This window comes from Lepidothrix coronata, unplaced genomic scaffold, assembly GCF_001604755.1.
Source record: "Lepidothrix coronata isolate B3197 unplaced genomic scaffold, Lepidothrix_coronata-1.0 Scaffold71, whole genome shotgun sequence".
NCBI lineage: Eukaryota > Metazoa > Chordata > Aves > Passeriformes > Pipridae > Lepidothrix > Lepidothrix coronata.
In genome coordinates, this window is record NW_016690251.1 from 3968554 (window position 1) to 3985495 (window position 16942).

General features: G+C 41.2%; 3 protein-coding genes across 4 annotated transcripts in view; 1 reads left to right on the top strand and 2 right to left on the bottom strand.

Moving 5' to 3' along the window:
• Positions 1-1369: 1369 nt before the first annotated feature.
• On the bottom strand, positions 1370-8040 carry WDR92 (WD repeat domain 92). Its single transcript, XM_017818811.1, has 8 exons — positions 7814-8040; positions 6907-7007; positions 5729-5859; positions 5178-5279; positions 4313-4428; positions 3857-3991; positions 3029-3126; positions 1370-2279 (listed from the first exon to the last, which is right to left on the bottom strand). The coding sequence occupies exons 1-8, from the start codon at positions 8003-8005 to the stop codon at positions 2072-2074; spliced, it is 1083 nt and encodes a 360-aa protein (XP_017674300.1). The 5' UTR covers positions 8006-8040; the 3' UTR covers positions 1370-2071.
• A 32-nt stretch (positions 8041-8072) lies between these two features.
• PNO1 (partner of NOB1 homolog) lies at positions 8073-13080 on the top strand. The gene is made up of 7 exons (XM_017818816.1): positions 8073-8297; positions 8454-8603; positions 10314-10397; positions 11053-11113; positions 11606-11723; positions 12249-12319; positions 12771-13080. Exons 1-7 carry the CDS (start codon positions 8103-8105, stop codon positions 12836-12838), a joined length of 747 nt encoding a protein of 248 aa, XP_017674305.1. The 5' UTR covers positions 8073-8102; the 3' UTR covers positions 12839-13080.
• A 1446-nt stretch (positions 13081-14526) lies between these two features.
• The window catches only part of PPP3R1 (protein phosphatase 3 regulatory subunit B, alpha), a 39061-nt gene continuing 36645 nt past the window's right edge, over positions 14527-16942 (bottom strand). For both annotated transcript variants that reach the window (XM_017818817.1, XM_017818819.1), the window contains one exon: positions 14527-16694. In XM_017818817.1, coding sequence (XP_017674306.1) covers positions 16647-16694 — 48 coding nt within the window. In that variant the 3' untranslated portion in view covers positions 14527-16646. The remainder of the gene's footprint in view (positions 16695-16942) is intronic.

Here is a 16942-nt window from a genome sequence, read left to right on the forward strand (position 1 = left end):
GCACAAAAGCAGATGGGATTACTTGGGTCAGGGAAGGAAAAAAAAAATCACATACTAAATATGACACTTGAAAGCAAACCATCAAGTCTTAGGGAAGACAGCTGGATCTCATAAATCTCTGTCTTCCACTAAATATTTAGCCTATATTCCCTGTGTTTTCATCCTTGCTGGCCCTTGCTAAATCCGAGATATAAAAATCTAAACTGGAAGGCAAGCTGGAGCAGAGTGACCTGCTACAACCATGGACTTCCACAGACACACTGGGTTTATGGTGTACTACAATTTTCCTCCTGCCCACCGTCTGCTACACAGGCATGAAGGATTTCTCTGTTCCACAAGGTTTAAGGTTTAAGGTTGTGAACCTTTTCTACCGACAGGTGCCTCTTTTTCCTCGGTTGGTTTAATCAACTAAGATAGCCAGGAGTTAGTAAGGACAACTTTACCACACTTGTATTTAGCTGCAATCTGAGATGAGAGAAAACATCTGAAGTCTCTCTGTCCAAAGCTTGTCACCTCATGCTCTCCACAACAGAGCTGACTGGCGATACACAGGGAAATTTGCATCCCGTTTCCCTTTTAAATTGTGATTTAGCAAGCATCATTTTTGTGACACAAGCTGTTATTTGGAAGGGAAACATTTCTAGGTTTTTTGGAAAGCTGCAATTTCTTACTGTAAGAAAGCTTGCAGCAGTAGCACAGAAGCGCAGCAAGGCCCAGTTTGGATCCACTGGCACATTCAGACCTTTCAGACCTGCCTCACCCTCTAGCACAGGACTTGCTGCACTAGAGAACTCATCAGTCCTCAGCAAACTGCAGAGACAGGCAGAATTTGTCAGATACCAAACCTGAGGAAACAGCTTCTCTGCAAATGGCCACACAGGGCCTTTTCTGTTGTTAACCAGGACAAAGCCAACATTTTTCCATCACAACCTGGTTTCAGAAATAAATACTTTTATCTGAAACTTGCATATGCACCTACCAGTCAGCTGAAAGCTAGTGCCAGACCAAGAAGTGACAAATAAAATTTGCTGAAATTAAGAAAGCTCACACCCTACATCCACAAATAGAGGACAGTAACTGGCTGTGCCTGATAAAAAGAACTGGCAACAGCAGACACTGGTAAAATCAGAAAAGAAACACATTGCAGAGAAGTAACAGGAGTTATAACTACAGTAACAATAAAACTACAGTAAATAATAAACAAAAACCAAAAACCCCAAAACTGGGTTTTGAAGAAATACTGAATCCATAAAAATTAAAAAGACAGTACTTTTGCTGCCTTTTTAAATTTTTTCATGGAGGTAAATACAAATGCAAATACATTCCTTCTCTAAATCTCTGTATGTTTGAATAATATACTTTGTTCATATTAAGACAACACTCCGTATAACTTTATTTGTAGAATACCAAGTTGCAAACAGAGGTAAAAAACAACAGAACATAAAAACTTATTATGAAACCCAACTAAAATAATAAAACAGTGCATTTTCCTCAATAGTTTAATTCCTGTATGAACTTCAATAAAAACCTTACTCCATTAAACACGAGTTTAATTTCAGCATTTGTTGTAATTTCTCTAGTGTATTAAAGAACCCTAAGTCACTTTAACAAACATTCTAATTAATAAATCCAATAACACAAAGAGTTTCTCTGAGGGACTATACAGTAGTTCCCATTGCATGAATGCACATGGGCAATACTATATATAAAAAAGCCAAACCGTTTAACAAGAGTGAAGAGATTTGCACTATGGATAAACTGAACACAAACTAAAGTGAACTCTGAAATTACAGAGTGGCATTAACACAAAGGCACATTTTACTTTTAGTGTAAATTCACATTTCTAGAAGGTAAAAGTTTTGTGCCCAGGCAACTTCAAGTCATCACAGCACAATCAGTCAAACAACTCTTAACTGCACATATCTGAACTTTCAATAGAAAGATCTGGTTTCTATTTCTTTAATCCAGTTTTATTAAGGGAGAAATTAAATTAGAAACAGAAGGGCTCCCCATCCCATATTTACAGCCTGCAAACACTGCTGCTTTCTTGTCAGAAACTGTAGTTTTGCTGTCAAATTTTGTTAAGCTTTGTAACTATCAGCACCCTCACAGTTTGGTCAAAGGCCCCACAAACACACAGTCCCTTTTTGTCAGGGCTCCAGTCCAGGCTGGAGATGGGCTGTGTTGACAGAGTCACGTTCTGCAAGAGACTGACAGACCCTGCCACCCCCATCTCGGCTCCTTCCGAATCCTTCTTGGAGCGCTGAGCCGGGTACTCACTGGCAATGGGAAAAGGAAAACAAAAACAGACACATGTGCTTAGAATTTACTGACACAAACACACCATTATCCTCCTTATTTCCTGTTCTACAGATAAGGCAAATAAATGTCTGTCATTATAAATAATGAATAATCACTATATCCAGCTATACCCACACTGCATATTTACTGGGTATTTCATGAAAGAAAAAAAAGGGAGCAGGAAGTTTTTAATCCTGACACCTCTCTCCAATAGCCCTTCATTTTTTAACCATTTGGCTTTTGCCACAGGCAGGAAAAGTTCACTTCAACTATCACTCTGAAACTTAACCCACCTCCTTCACTGTGTTTAGTATGATGAAATTATTTTTCCATGTAAAGTAAGAAGATGTAAACATAAGAATCATTAAAAGTCCAGGCTTTCAATATTCTTTTCAGCCATAACTGCTACTGTATGTGAATTTTAAGAAGCCCATTTTCTTCCATTTGTCACCTTGTTAACCAAGGATATAATTAGATTTTCATTATGTTAAGACTACTGACAAGGGCAAAATTTATCTGTGCTGTCACATTCTCTTAGGGATTAATTTAAGATTCCAGATCAAGTTCTGACACTGAAATCACCCTTTCTACTGCATTTTTAAGCAATAATTTTAACTAGATATTCTAAGGTTGGAAGCAGGACCCCACTCATCATTTTCAGAAAGATTCCTTCTTAAAACATTAAGTGGTTGGTTTCTTATTCCCAGCTGGAGAAATGATCACTTACTATTTCCAGAGATGAAGGCTCCCAGATCCTCCACTTGTCATAAATATATCTCTGTTCTGTGGCAGGTGCCTGACCTGCCATATGGTAGATTTTTGTGCCTAATAAAAAAAAAAAAAATTATTAAAATTAGCAGTGTACAGAAGTAATTTAGTGACGAACTTCACAGGAAAAGGTACAGAATCTTAAAACAGAGACCACTTTTTTATAAAGAGAGCCCAGCCTTCTCATGGTGGATGGTTGATTTAACTGTCTGACATCTCTTAAAATCATTACTGGAAGGGAATGCACTGCAAACACTGTGCAAACACAACAAACAGTCTACAATTCCAATTTAAACCTCATCCAAGGCTCAGCAAGATCATGCAGCAACAGAAATCACTTAGGAAAAACCCCAGCACACGTGCTCTGATTTAACACCCATCTGTCTGTAAAAATCCACAAGGAAAAGCTTAAATACACTAAATGAAGGACAAATTCCATTTTCACATTTTAATTATTACAAACACTAATTCAGTAAAAACATTCTGTGATTCAGAATCAAAGCACTTCCAACAACTTATCTACTTTGAGTGATGGCACAGATGATTAAAGATATTATGTTGAAACTCAGCTTTTTCTATATAAAAAAAAAAAACTTCACCAAAAAATGTGCCTTTTCTCTAATTATCATCAGACTTTGTTCACTAACTACTACAAAAAAAAAAACCCAAAACTGTTTTATAAAGTAATCTGGGCATTTATTACCCATCTGTACTACACCTGAAGTACTTTGACAGCATATGTTCAGGAAGTTTGTTTCTTATTAAGAAATCCTCTGTCTCCCCATACCTTCTCTGAAACAGAAGCAAAACCTTTGGTTGGATGCTGAGTTCTCATATCAAAAACATGGAATTTTCCCTCAAGCGATGTGGCCACCAGCTTGTTCATATTTATGTCTTTTCTGTCAAACTCCACACTGCAAACCTGGCAATATAAAAAAGATAGGTTCACTCTTCAAATTTAGCCATTGCTAAAAAAAAATTGGTGTTTTGTTATTTGTTAATATACTCTAATAATTCGTTACTCCTACAACGACATGCCCACCAATTTGAAAATAACAAATCCATCTGAACACATGAATCCACTGAAAAAATACCCCATCCTGTCCTGACCAAGAATTTGAGGTGTACAATTTTTTTTAACTTAATGAAAATTACTTCTTGGTGCAATCTCAGCAGAAACATCTTCTGGGTAAGTTTCACGCATAGAAGATGGAATGAAAAAACACTTTTATGGTTTCCTTACCCCATTCTTAATGTTGGTCTCCCACCGCAGTGACATGGATTTTAAATCAAACAATTTAATGTCCCCGTTGTCGTATCCAGCACATACAACACGTTCCTCTTGGTTGTAAGCATTGCCTGGACACAGAGAAAGAATTAATCAGACAGCACAAACCCTCTTTAGCCTAATAAACTTCAGAAGTACCAAGCCTGCAATTTCAACTTACATTTATGCAAAATAAATAAACAACTTAAAAAATGGCTATTGGGATATTAAGATTTCAGGAACTGGATGGTTTTCAAAGCTGAGGGTATAGAAAAATCCTGTGTAAGACACAAGGAGCTTGTTCTGCCCAAAGGAAAAAATGCAGAGTTCACATCAGGCATTGCTGTTTTCTTTAATTAGCTCTTAAGCTTCAAGGATCTTCTCATAACCTAATGCCTTAATGTTTGGTAGTTGGAACTACACTACAACAGTGATGTGTTTCCCGTGCATGGCAACATTTACGCTCCTTCAGGAAAACACAGCTCGATATACTATTTTTACATTCCTAGGCTTAAAAATAAAGCTTGCACAGCTTATCTGTGAAACCACAGAATCAATGAAACATTTAGGTTGGAAAAGACCTTCAAGATGATCGAGTCCAACCGCAAATGGTGACCAAAGGTGATTAGAGAATGATTCCAAAACCAAACTGCCACAAAACCAGCTTATTTTGGAAAAAACCCAACATAAAACCCATAGAAATTTGGCAATGTTGAAAAGCAAACTCTGCTACTTATGCATCTACACAAAATAAACTATTCCATAACATCCTGAAATACATTGATAATCATCAAAGCCCAGTCACATTAGAGAGAGGAACGATCATAATCTGACCAATTACCAAATGCCACTGTCCAGCAGTCTCTTTTGCTCTCCCCCTGTACAGGTTCCATATTAGCCACAGGAGTGTCTTTCTGCCTCGGGTCCCACACCTTCACAGTTCCTGGTAAAGAAGGACAATGGATTTTGTGTTAGGGATACACTGTCACACTGTGTTCATTTTCCCTGGAAAGCCCTTTGCTTTTCAGCCTGATCATTCAAAAACCCTTTCAATTCCAGAAAGCCTGACTGTGTTTAGTGGATACAAGAAAGAACCACAAAACCAAACAGAAATAAAGTGAAAGCATTTCTTAAGGATGTATTTTCTCTAGCTGATATTTTGCATTTGTTCTGCTTTGTATTCCTTCTGCCCCAACCTCAGTGACAATAGTGTATTGTGCTTGTCTACAGCTTCTAAAAGAGAGAAAATTTGTCCCAAGGAAGATTCAAAAGACAGTGTATGAAGAACTAGTTGCAACAGGTTGTAACTAGTTCAGATGGCAGACTGTGCCCTGCCATCAGAGCTCACAGGCTCAGAGGAACTGAGAAGACTTGCAGAGTTCACTAACTCACCATCTCGACTGCCAGTCACAATTTCTGGTGCACCTTCCCCAATTCCTAAGCCACCTACACCATCTATACTGTTTATGATTTCCTTATGACCTTTCACAGAATACACTGGTATTTCAGGAGCTTCTAAATTCCTAGGCAAGAAAGAAAAAGAACAGATAATATGGCATTTTCCTTGACACTCAGGATTTGTATAAAAATGAGAGGAAACTTGAGCATAAATCATACAAGCTCAGACTAACAGTGAGAAGAAAATATGGATATCACCATTAAGAACCACGTGTCTTTGTTTATTCCTTCTTTGGCTACTGTTTTGGACTGGTCTGAAAAGTTTTGCTCAGTTCTGGACTTCCCTGTTTGTAAAGGCAGTTGAGGGATTCACCAGAGCAACCCTTCAGACTCAGTTTTTATGCTGGATTGAAAATGAATCACACTACAGATCAAAATACTCCAATTAGCTCTACTTTCAGTAAGGCTATAAAACAACCTGATTCACTGATCCCCACCTAGCTCTGACTATTGGTCTTCAACTTCAGGTGAATATTGTATCCAGACATGGTTTTCATGGTTCTTTCCCACTGATTCTCATTCTTTGAGAATCCTTCAGAATTTTATTTTACATTTCCACTAGTGACTACTCCATGTCATTCTTGCTATTCCAACAAGAATTGATAATTCCATGACAAGGGAAATATAATAATAATAATAATGATAATAAAATAATCCCCTTTTGACACTATTGCTTTATTTGATAATCAATTTACCTAAAAATTAATTACACAAATCATTCAAGGGCCTGAAAAAACATTCAATACTTCAAGATTAAAAATATATATTTAATCTAGAAATCAAATTTAGCTTGAACACAACCTGTTGTTTGTATTTGTATATCCACTCAAAAGCCTCTTTTCAGAGGAGGACCTCACAGAATTTTAACAGGTTTTTGTAGCTGCACACAAAAGATGGGAGAGAAGCAGCACTGAATTAAACACTTTGCAGAATTCACGTTGTTTTTAGAAAACAGGCACGGTCCAAAAACAGTAGCCAGTGAAGCTTACACTGGGTCCCAACCACAGGCAGCAGGGAGAGCATCTCACACAAAAGCCAGGCACAGAAACCTCCATTCAGACAGACAAACAAAACACCAAGTGAAAAAGCTTCCAGAGAACATCCACGCTTACCATATGTTAAGGTTTCCATCGAAATCTCCTGTAGCTAAGTATCTTTGCTGCAGAGACGTAGCTCCAAAAGTTCCACATTTTATAGGTTTGGGCTTTTCAATCTTTTAAAGGAAGGAAATGTCTGTGTCAGCACATGGAAAAGGCAACACAAACCCACGGATGACGCAGCTCTCGGGAGTCCATAGGGGTAGGTGTCAGTGAAACACACATGGGATATTTGGTGCAAAATACTATCAAAATGCTATCAAAGGTAAACTACATTTTGAGTTTATTTCCTTGTGCACAGGAAAGCAGAGAGTCCAGTTTACTGGTCCTGAAGAACAACAATTTGTTTGCTTGTGGCCTGGTGGGGCCTTATGTGCCTGAGGTGCTGCTACCCCTGAGAATGAGCCAATGCTCGAAGGTCAGTTTGAGGGGAAAACACAACCAAAAATACCCGACACACCCCAAACACAGCCCTGTAACCTATAATGCAACCCAAGATCATCGAGTCCAACCTATGACTGAACACCCCCATGTCAACCAGACCCTGGCACCGAGTGCCACATCCAGTCTTTCCTTAACCACCTCCAGGGACGGCGACTCCACCACCTCCCTGGGCAGGGCAGCCCATTCCAATGTCCAATCACCCGTTCTGTGAAAAAATTCCCCCTAATGTCCAACCTAAACCTCCCCTGGCCCAGCTTAAGCCTCTGTCCTCTCGTCCCGTCGCTGGTTGCCTGGGAAAAGAGCCGGAACCCCACCGGCTACAACCTCCTGTCAGGGACTCGTAGAGAGCGATAAGGTCACTCCTTAGCGACAGGAGAGACAGGACATCGCGGGATCAGCACGTTTAACAGGCAAACCAGCCTCGGGATTCGTCCCCTGGCCCAGGACAAGCCGTTCCCGGGGGGTGTCCCGCGCTCACCTCCCGCAGCAGCTCCAGGCGGGCCCCTCGCAGCTCGTACAGCTGGACGAGGCCGGTGCCGCGGGCGGCGCTGCCCAGGCACAGCAGGCGGGCGCTGCGGGGCACCCACTTGCAATCGAACACGGTGTAGCTCAGCGCCTGCTGGGCGTGCGACACCACCTGCGGCCGCTCCAGCGCCGGCGCCGCGGACATCCCTCCCCTCCGCGGCCGCTCCCCGGCGGATGCGGGGGCAGCGCCCGCCGGCCCCTTCCGGCGGCGGCGGCACCACGTGGTGGGATCGCGGGCGGACATGGAGACCGAGGCGGCGGCCCCGGCCGGCGGCTTCACCAGCGTCGTGTCCCGGCGGAGGCGGAGGAAGCGGCGGGCGGGCGGCGAGGAGCCGGCGGGGGCTCCCGTGGACGCGGCGGGGGCTCCCATGGACACGGCGGGGCCGCGGCCCAGCAAGCGGCCCGCCTTCCCTCCTGTGCCCGCCGAGGCGCTCGGGGTACGCGGGGCGACGGGGGAACGCCGGTTCTCGGGGTGCCCCCGCCTCCTCCGCCTAATTCTGTCTATCTGTCTGTCTGTCTGTCTGTCTGTCTCTCTCTCTCTCTCTCTTTCTCTTTCTCTTTCTCTTTCTCTCTTCCCCCCCCGCCCCCGGAAGGTCGGGAAGGGCGAGCTGAGGAAGATCCCCGTGCCCGCCAACAGGTACACGCCGCTCAAGGAGAACTGGATGAAGATATTCACGCCCATCGTGGAGCATCTGCAGCTTCAGATCAGGTTCAACCTGAAAACGAGGAACGTCGAGATCAGGGTAAAGGGAGCCCCCTTCCTCCTGCCTTCCCCGCTAAGTAGAAGAGAAGGTTGTGCAGAGATCTCATAGCACCCTCACCGCATCTGGAGGGGCCTACAGGGAAGTACAAACTGGAGAAATTTAGGTTAGATATCAGGAAGAAACTTTTTACTCTGGGAGTGGGGAAACACTGGAATAGGTCGCCCAGGGTTGTTGTGGATGCCCCATCCCTGGAAGTGTTCAAATACAGGTTGGATGGGGCACTGAGCAACCTGGTATAGCGGGAGGTGTCCCTGCCTATGGCAAGGGGGTTGGAACGAGGTGATTTTTAAGATCCATTCCAATCCCTTAACATTCTGTGATTCTGACTCCTGAAAGGCGGGGCCTCTCATGTTCAAGATCATTCCTTCTTGTTCCACAGATGAAAGACTAGAGAAGTGTCCCTGATGCCAGATAATGCTTGGAAAAATGGAAACTGTGTGGTTTCACCTACCCAGAAGACCCTCACAGGGGATGAAATCTGGCAGTTGTTGTTCAGAACAAGTAGTTAATGCAAGTAAAATCCAAAAGTGTAAATCTGTTCCAGAAGGGGCCAGTATAAACTGGAGGGGTGTTCAGTTTTTTATAGGAGAAAATTATCTACTGTAGCATTAAGGAAAAGTTTTAATCTATGTGTTAGATAGGATTTTAGAATGAAATGTTTTCCAGCTATTTAAGACTACTTAATGCTTACCTGTCAATTTTGCCCCCCTCTTTTGAGGGGGGCACCAAATCTTCTAATGCCTTTGTTTGTGGCAGACAAAAAGAGCCCATAGTATTTGATTGCTTATAATTTTTCTTTAAGGGATTGCACTGGAATACTTTAGGGCACAGATACCAACACAGACCTGCAAATGTTGTAGATGCTCATTCTTTTTTTCTTACTCTTTCTCAGGAATATTCAAATTAGCAGTTTTTAAGTGTAGATCCAAAGCTTTGACATAAGACTCACTGAATTAACCATGTCAACATACAAGATCTTTCAATACTGAAAGTACAGACACCAACAGGAATTTTGCTTCCTAATCTTGAAATCTTACCACTAGAGGAAAGATGACAGAACTATACCTTACTTAAACTTCCAAGAAATAACTTAAAGGAAAAGGGAGGGAGAAGCAGAACTCCTGCAGTTCCACTCAATAACTGTGCAGAAGCAAAACCTGGGATTTTAAACAAAAAGATGTCTGGCGAGAAGCAAGACTAATTTTGTTCTTGATCAAGCAGATTTCGTTTTGCCCATATCCACCATGACGATTTAAAACTTTGAAATGTGTTTCATTTACCTGCTAAGGCATCTTTAGAATATTATCATTAGAATAACTCTCCTGCCATTATCATCCTTCTCTTTTTTTCTGCAGTTCTCTGTTGCGGTTTAGTTCATGTAGGTTTGGGTTTTCTCAATAAAAAGGGTTCTCAGTGGAGCGGGGGAATTTTCAGCACCTTCTCTGTTCTCTCCCCTCCAAGCACAGGCTGGGGTAGTTGATACATTCATCTTGTTGTGGGTGAACATGATAAAAAAACACAAAGCATATTACTTGTGTCTTTCAGTAAAACACAATTAACTGAATTGAATTAATTGAATTATCTGCATGTAGGGGTTTTTTTATGATTAGTCTGTATCCCTCAGATTTTTCAAGTCCTGATTCTAGCTTGTCTGGTCTTAATTTGCACACACAACTTCTTGTCTTGCAGACTTGTCAAGAGACAAAGGATCTCAGTGCCCTGACAAAAGCAGCTGATTTTGTGAAAGCATTTATACTTGGGTTTCAAGTAGAGGTGAGTCTCCCAACAGCTTGGTTGCGAGATTGCTCCACTTTGCTACCATGATGTCTTTGACCTCTGCAAATTACAGAAAGAAAAAAAATCCTTGGGTGGTTTTCTAGAAATAAATTTGTTTGAAATTGTGACTGGAGTGGACATCGAGTTTCTTAAGGTAATGCAGGATAAAAAAGTAACCTTGTAACAACACATAATTAAAATTATGAAACAGAGGACATATTTAGCTTGTGTAAGACAGCACAGTGCCATAATCTGGCTCTGAGGTGCTCTGCACAGATCAAGACTGTTCATTTTTTCTTAATCCAAGCCAATAACCTGCAGTCTGTGCAAAACTCAGACTTTACTTAGAGAAAAGAAACCCAGTTTTTGCAGTGTTGTAGGGGCTGCTCCTTGTCCCAGACCTGTACTGGCTTCAGTAGCACAGGTGAGGTTGGGGTGAATGCAGGGGCATCCAAGCATGGGTGGGGTTATCTAGACAGAAATACTTACGTGGCTGTTGAAAAAGCAGTGGATTTAACTTTAGCTATTATTTGATAGATGAACTGGAGAAATACAACTGATGTCATTTGTTCATATGTAAAAAAAGAACATCTGCTTTAAACTCTCTGGTAGTGAAGCACTCGTGCTAATAACAAATCTCTTGCTCTTTTAGGACGCTCTTGCTCTCATCAGATTAGATGATCTTTTTCTAGAGTCATTTGAAGTTACAGATGGTGAGTAGTTGCTGCTGCAGTATTCCAGCTGTGTGTGCCTCTTGCAAGTATCTGTTCTTTCTTTGCCCCTGCTCTACTTGTGTCACTTGCCCTCACAGATCAGGAAAACCAGAAACATCTATTATGTCATGTATTACCAGAGTTCCTTGGAGTTCTCTGTAGAGCAGAATCTGAATCCTATCTACTTCATTTCTGCCACTGTTAACTGGGTGTGCTTTGGCTCTGTTTCCTCAATCTGAGGTGCAATGGAATGCCTTCCACTGCTGTTCTGCAGGAGAATTTCTCTTGGATGCCAGAGACCTCACAGTCAGGTAGCACTGGATGCAGTTTGCACTGCTGGTCACCAAAAGTAAAATCTGGATGGATCTGTATTCACCAGTGAAGCTGTTTCTGTATTACTTGTCCTGAGTTGTTTCCAGTAACTTGACCGAGGGGAGGATTACAGGGCTATGCACCACTGCTGTTACCCTGGGTATGTTATTCTCGTTTCAGTCAAACCTTTAAAAGGAGATCATCTGTCAAGAGCAATAGGGAGAATAGCAGGGAAAGGTGGAAAAACCAAATTCACCATAGAAAACGTAACCAGGACACGCATCGTTCTCGCTGACCAGTAAGTACAGACTCACTTCCTCCTGGTCAAAACACAATCCCTCAGCTCATCCGTGTCCCCTGCCAGGAACAAAGATAACTTGGATTTTTTTAGAACTGTTGCAGAGCAGTAGTAAGAAAAATTAAGTGCTGTTTTTAATGAACACAAGTATTTATTTGACCTTTTGTTATGAGAATGACAGTCACCAGCACACTTAGAATTCAGTCGTTCCCCACAGTGTAAGAATTCCTTCTTACGAATAATCAAAGTTGAACTCGCCAACCCAGCAACGTTTTCCTCCTGAAGCTGCTACACTGTTAAATTTCCAGATTGTAAAATCTATTTTAAAAGGATTTGGAGTAGCACAGGTCTTACGTTGTAGATTTTCTGGGCTTCAGTTGGGGTTTTTTACTATTTACAAGTGTAGAAAAGGAACTAGTCCACTGATACAGAATTTCACATTCATCTCTCACCTCCAACTCTCTGTTAACTCTCTAATCACAGAGGGTTTTTTTCATTAACTTAAGGCTACTTTGCTTTTTACAGAAAAATTCATATTTTGGGATCTTTTCAGAACATTAAAATGGCACGAACAGCAATCTGCAATCTAATTTTAGGTAAGTCCTCTTATCTAATCTTCTCCACTACATATAAATAGATCTTGCATTTTGAGAAACTGCTTTGTGGCTCTTACCTTCTCCCTGGCCTGTCCGCACCTGCACTTGGAGCAGGTACTTTGCTGGCAGTTGGCTTGATGCACTTAAGAGAAAGTTTTGGAGGGGGGAAGTGAGGAGTCCAGGGCTTTGTTCTGGCTCCAAAACCCTCTCCATGGGGCAGAAAGATGTTCTGCCTTTTGATGTAGCTGCAGCATTCCCTGAGGGGCCTTGAAAGCCAAAGGGGACAACTCACCCTGACAGCACCTGCAGTAAGTCAGGGTGACTGACCTTGACCATCCTTCTCCCCCTTGGGCTTAGTTCTCTGCTTTTAGCACACATGTGAGAGCAAAACATCCATTTCTGTGACATGGATCATCTCGTTTGCTGACTGGATTTGTCCTTTCTTCTGCAGGAAGTCCTCCTTCCAAGGTTTATGGCAACATTAGGGCAGTGGCCAGCAGAGCAGCCGAGAGGTTCTGAGCTGCACTACCAAGGACTGAGGCTGGGAGTCCAGGTTCCTGGACACACAGGAGTTCTGCTTCCAGGGCACATGAGAGGCATGGAGCTACAGAAGCCACAGCTCTTCTGCTGGATTTGGAAGCCCAGAAGAAAAATGGGACTGTTTTTGCAGTCTGACTGCCTTCAGACACGTGCTGTGATTTGAACATACACAATGTCTCTGTATAATTATTAAAAGGTATTTTAAGTTGGTTGTGTCCATATCAAAAGCACGAGTACATGATTTTACTTGAACAGCCTCCAACAAAAACACGCTTCATTACGGATTTTCGGAACGTCAAAGTTTTAAGAGGCTGCTGTCAGAACTTCAGAAAGCCTTTGAGTTTCATGTTTTGAGCCTAAAGGAATCGGCACAGTTAAGTGTTTAAATCCACGCATCACAGTTTGGTATCCTCCTGGAAAAAGGAAGAGTCAACTGGAATGCAGAGTTCAGTGGCAGGCTGCCCACCAAGTCTCTGCTGCCGCTGGAACAATGCATCACATGGAAAGAGTAAGACACAGAGCTAAATAAGGTATTTGCACTTCATCCTGAATCTGCACATATATAAATTTTATAATTCTCCTGAAAATGATCTGTAAGGACAGCCTAGTGAAGCCAAGAGCCACTAGGTTTAGTACTTGCCAGTGTACCAGAGTACAAACAACTGGAAAGTCCTGTGTCTCCTCTTTAAAATACCAAATGCACACAAGAGTAGAGGGAGAGATTAGAAGAGGCCAGTCCCAGTATGACTTAAAAATGGGTCCTTTTCTTCTAATTCTGCCTGCCAGACTTGTTGCCAAGTCTTGCAAAATAATTCAGTTCAGGCTTGGGAATGAAAAAAACTGAAATGAGATTATCAAACACACAAGCAAACTGAGTAAGCATTTCACTCAATGTCCAAGTTTCCAGAGCAGCACTTTGCAGTATTGGATTATCACTACAGCCAACTTGATTCAAGTCTTCAGCTGCCAACAGATTTAAGACTTGCTGAGTTACCTAAATATATAGTGCTCAGCAGTCCAAGCTGTACAGGGGAGAGCAGCTCCAGGTGTGCACACCTGGTCAGCACATCTTCTGTTCATCATCTGCATTTACCTCAATTAGCTTGAAAGATGAGGGAGAGTAAGGCAAGAACACAAAAAAATTATTGCTTATCCTAAATCAGGTGCATATTGATCCCAACTCAAATCAGCAGAAAAGAGAGGGCAGCACTCAGAAGGCCCAAGCACCTGCACCCCAAAGAGCACAGCAGAGCTTCCAGGAATGACATACCTCTGCAGGGAGGGCTGGTGTCACCAGCACAAGGCTCAGACCTTTCCCTGAGAAAGGAGCTGCCTTTCGTTCTCCATTTCATTGATGTTAGGGTGGGTTTGTTTTATTTTTTAAGCCACCTTCCACTTACCACAAGGATTTCAAAGTTTTTTATCCAGTTTGGACACTTAGCAAAGAGAACGATGTGCCTTTGAAAAACCCCAAAATGTAAGTGGTCTTGAAACACTGAAATAAATCCTGGAAGTGTTCAGTGGACTGTGCACCCTGTAGAGTTTTTCAGTAAATCTTCATAATGGAAGAGTAGACAAAAAACTGTGAACAAGTTCTCCTTAGATCAGTGTGCAGAGCTGCTTTAAGGTGAACAGGAAAGGTTGTGTAAGTACTGAAGCACCCCAGCCAAGGTTCAAATATTTTATTTTGTATTCATATAGTATGAAGGTTCTTATAGTTCCCACAACATATGATGTAGCATGCAGAGGAAAAACTAAACATTCAACATAAATCATTTTTCCCCACACAAACTAAAAAAAACTTCATCCCTCCCCTTCCAGTCCCCCTAAGGAAATAACATTAGCACTAATTTCTATAATGCCAGCCAAGATATGCACAAGCAAGAGAAATTGAAAGCATTTGCTAAAATGTTTGTAACAAATACTTATGTACAAAAAATTCACAAAAGACTAGTTCCCCCTTGAAGCAGAGCACATGGCAATTGACACTGGAACAGATACAACCACTGGCTGGGATTATAAACCACGTACTGATCCAGAGGAAGAAAAAAGTTACATGTAGTGGAGATTTTTGTTTTGAACATTAACATTTACCAAAGTTTGGCAACATTATCTTTTAAATTATGCAAATTATGTAAACAAGAGGAACATTTCAAATCGATCTACATGCAAAACTTCATGTCATGCAAGGACACCAAGCACCTGGATTTCTCTCTCACAGACAGAGCCCATGATGTGCAGCACTCAGTTGAAGGAACAGCTATGGCAGACAGGTGCTCGATTGAAGAGGTTCAGACAACCTGCACTTTCCACTGCTCGTTATAAAACAATTTTTTTTTTAATAGAAAAACTACTATACAGGAAAGATGTACTGTTCTAAAAAAATCTAGCAAATGTTTTTCTTCCAGCCAATAGTACCACTGCAGAAAAGGGAAGGGATGATATAAAGTTGTAAAACATGGCTCGCTACTTTTATATCACACAAATATATCAAGTTACCTTCCGTTACAAATTATGATATGGACAAATCTAGAAAAGAAAAACATTCTCCAGGCAAAGGACTGGAGAACTGCAAGAGGTATAAATTTAGATAGTGTGAAGTTTTCCTCCTCTATGGCATAGGTTAACAAGATTTCCCCCCTGTATGAATCCTATATACATATATATATAAAATATTACCAGTTATTTATGCTACCTGTAGTATTTTTTTAAATGCAAGGGGGAAACTATCATGGTTGAAACAACAGAATTTAAATGGCAAGAACATTTTATAATCTAAGTACTGTATAAAATAAGTAGGTGGGAATCCTGCACAGTTATGTTGATCCTAATTTCATTTAAGCTAAGCACAAGAGAAAATCATGAATGCATCTAACAACTTGAGCAGCTGTATCTAAACTGAACCCAGAACAGCAGATGTGCCTTGGCTTCAGGACAGCTGTAACTGCTCCCAATTCCTGGGTGACGGAGCTTAAGGGCCATCAAAGCATTCCGCAGTCACTATATGCACACGAGGACTAGTTCTTGGCAGTAGCATTAAACTATATTCTCATATTAAGTAGAACTGTACTAAGTTATTTAGCAAAGAGACACAGTCCCTGGTAATATATTAACAGGTATAAATAAACTTAGTCTCCTGTGTTACAAAAAAAAAAAAAAAGTACTTAAGGTGATTTAATAAGAAGCAATGCTTTGTCAGCCAGTCAATATATAGAAACATCTGAACAGTCACAGGAAAGGAAAAGAGTTGACCTAACACCCAGTTAAAATTTTACATTCTTCTACTATATATATAAAACTGTGTGAAATAAAAGTAAGGATGTATATCCATATATTGAACTGTTAATATTCTGCTTGGCACTTTGTACTCTAGTTTTGTTTCTGAATCAAGTATATTAAATTAAAGCCCACCTAGCTACTACATATAGAAAGCTACATATATATCTATATATAAATACACACACACATATATATATATAGATAGATATTTCCTTGTTATAAAAGATGAAGAAAAATAAATTAAAAAGCCAACCCCTTCCCTTTCTCCGCCACACTGATATGCTCTTTCCATCTTTGCTGTCCTTCAGACTTTAAAGTGCTACACTGAGTTATTGAGAGAATAAAAGTTCAATAACACTTAGTTGGCTTCATGAGGCTCATGTTGGAAAATGTGGCTTCACAGAGAAAAATACTTCCATTTAAATACACAGAGAGCATTGCTGGACGTCTGGAGCAGATCTTCAGAGATGGAGAAGAAAGCAAAAGTGTTGGGTGGTGCCCTACAGAGTCACACGTCTACAACCATCTTTTTGTGGATATCTAGGCCTCCTACAACCTGGGAGAAAAATAAGGTTCAGAGACATGAGAATTGAAAGTTAGCAAGGTACAAAGAACACATTCAATAGATGCATTCAGGTCAATCATAATGACAGTACTTCCCTGGCCTCTCCACACTGATTTGCATTTCACAAGTACTGCGAGGGACAGAAATGAATTATGTACAAACCAAGGTCGTTCAATATTAGCACAATTTACACACTCAAAGGCCTGAAAACCAGTGTAAATGACACCATTTTGGCATTC

Excerpts from the sequence above, each read along its gene's own strand:
- WDR92 (XM_017818811.1), bottom strand. The coding sequence starts at position 8,005 with ATGTCCGCGGCGCCGGCGCTGGAGCGGCCGCAGGTGGTGTCGCACGCC. Across the intron at positions 5,860-6,906 it reads GATGGAAACCTTAACATATG|GAATTTAGAAGCTCCTGAAA; the intron begins GTAAGCGTGGAT and ends TTTCTTGCCTAG. Across the intron at positions 5,280-5,728 it reads TGTGACTGGCAGTCGAGATG|GAACTGTGAAGGTGTGGGAC; the intron begins GTGAGTTAGTGA and ends CTTCTTTACCAG.
- PNO1 (XM_017818816.1), top strand. The coding sequence starts at position 8,103 with ATGGAGACCGAGGCGGCGGCCCCGGCCGGCGGCTTCACCAGCGTCGTG. Across the intron at positions 8,604-10,313 it reads CGAGGAACGTCGAGATCAGG|ACTTGTCAAGAGACAAAGGA; the intron begins GTAAAGGGAGCC and ends CTTGTCTTGCAG. Across the intron at positions 10,398-11,052 it reads TACTTGGGTTTCAAGTAGAG|GACGCTCTTGCTCTCATCAG; the intron begins GTGAGTCTCCCA and ends TTGCTCTTTTAG.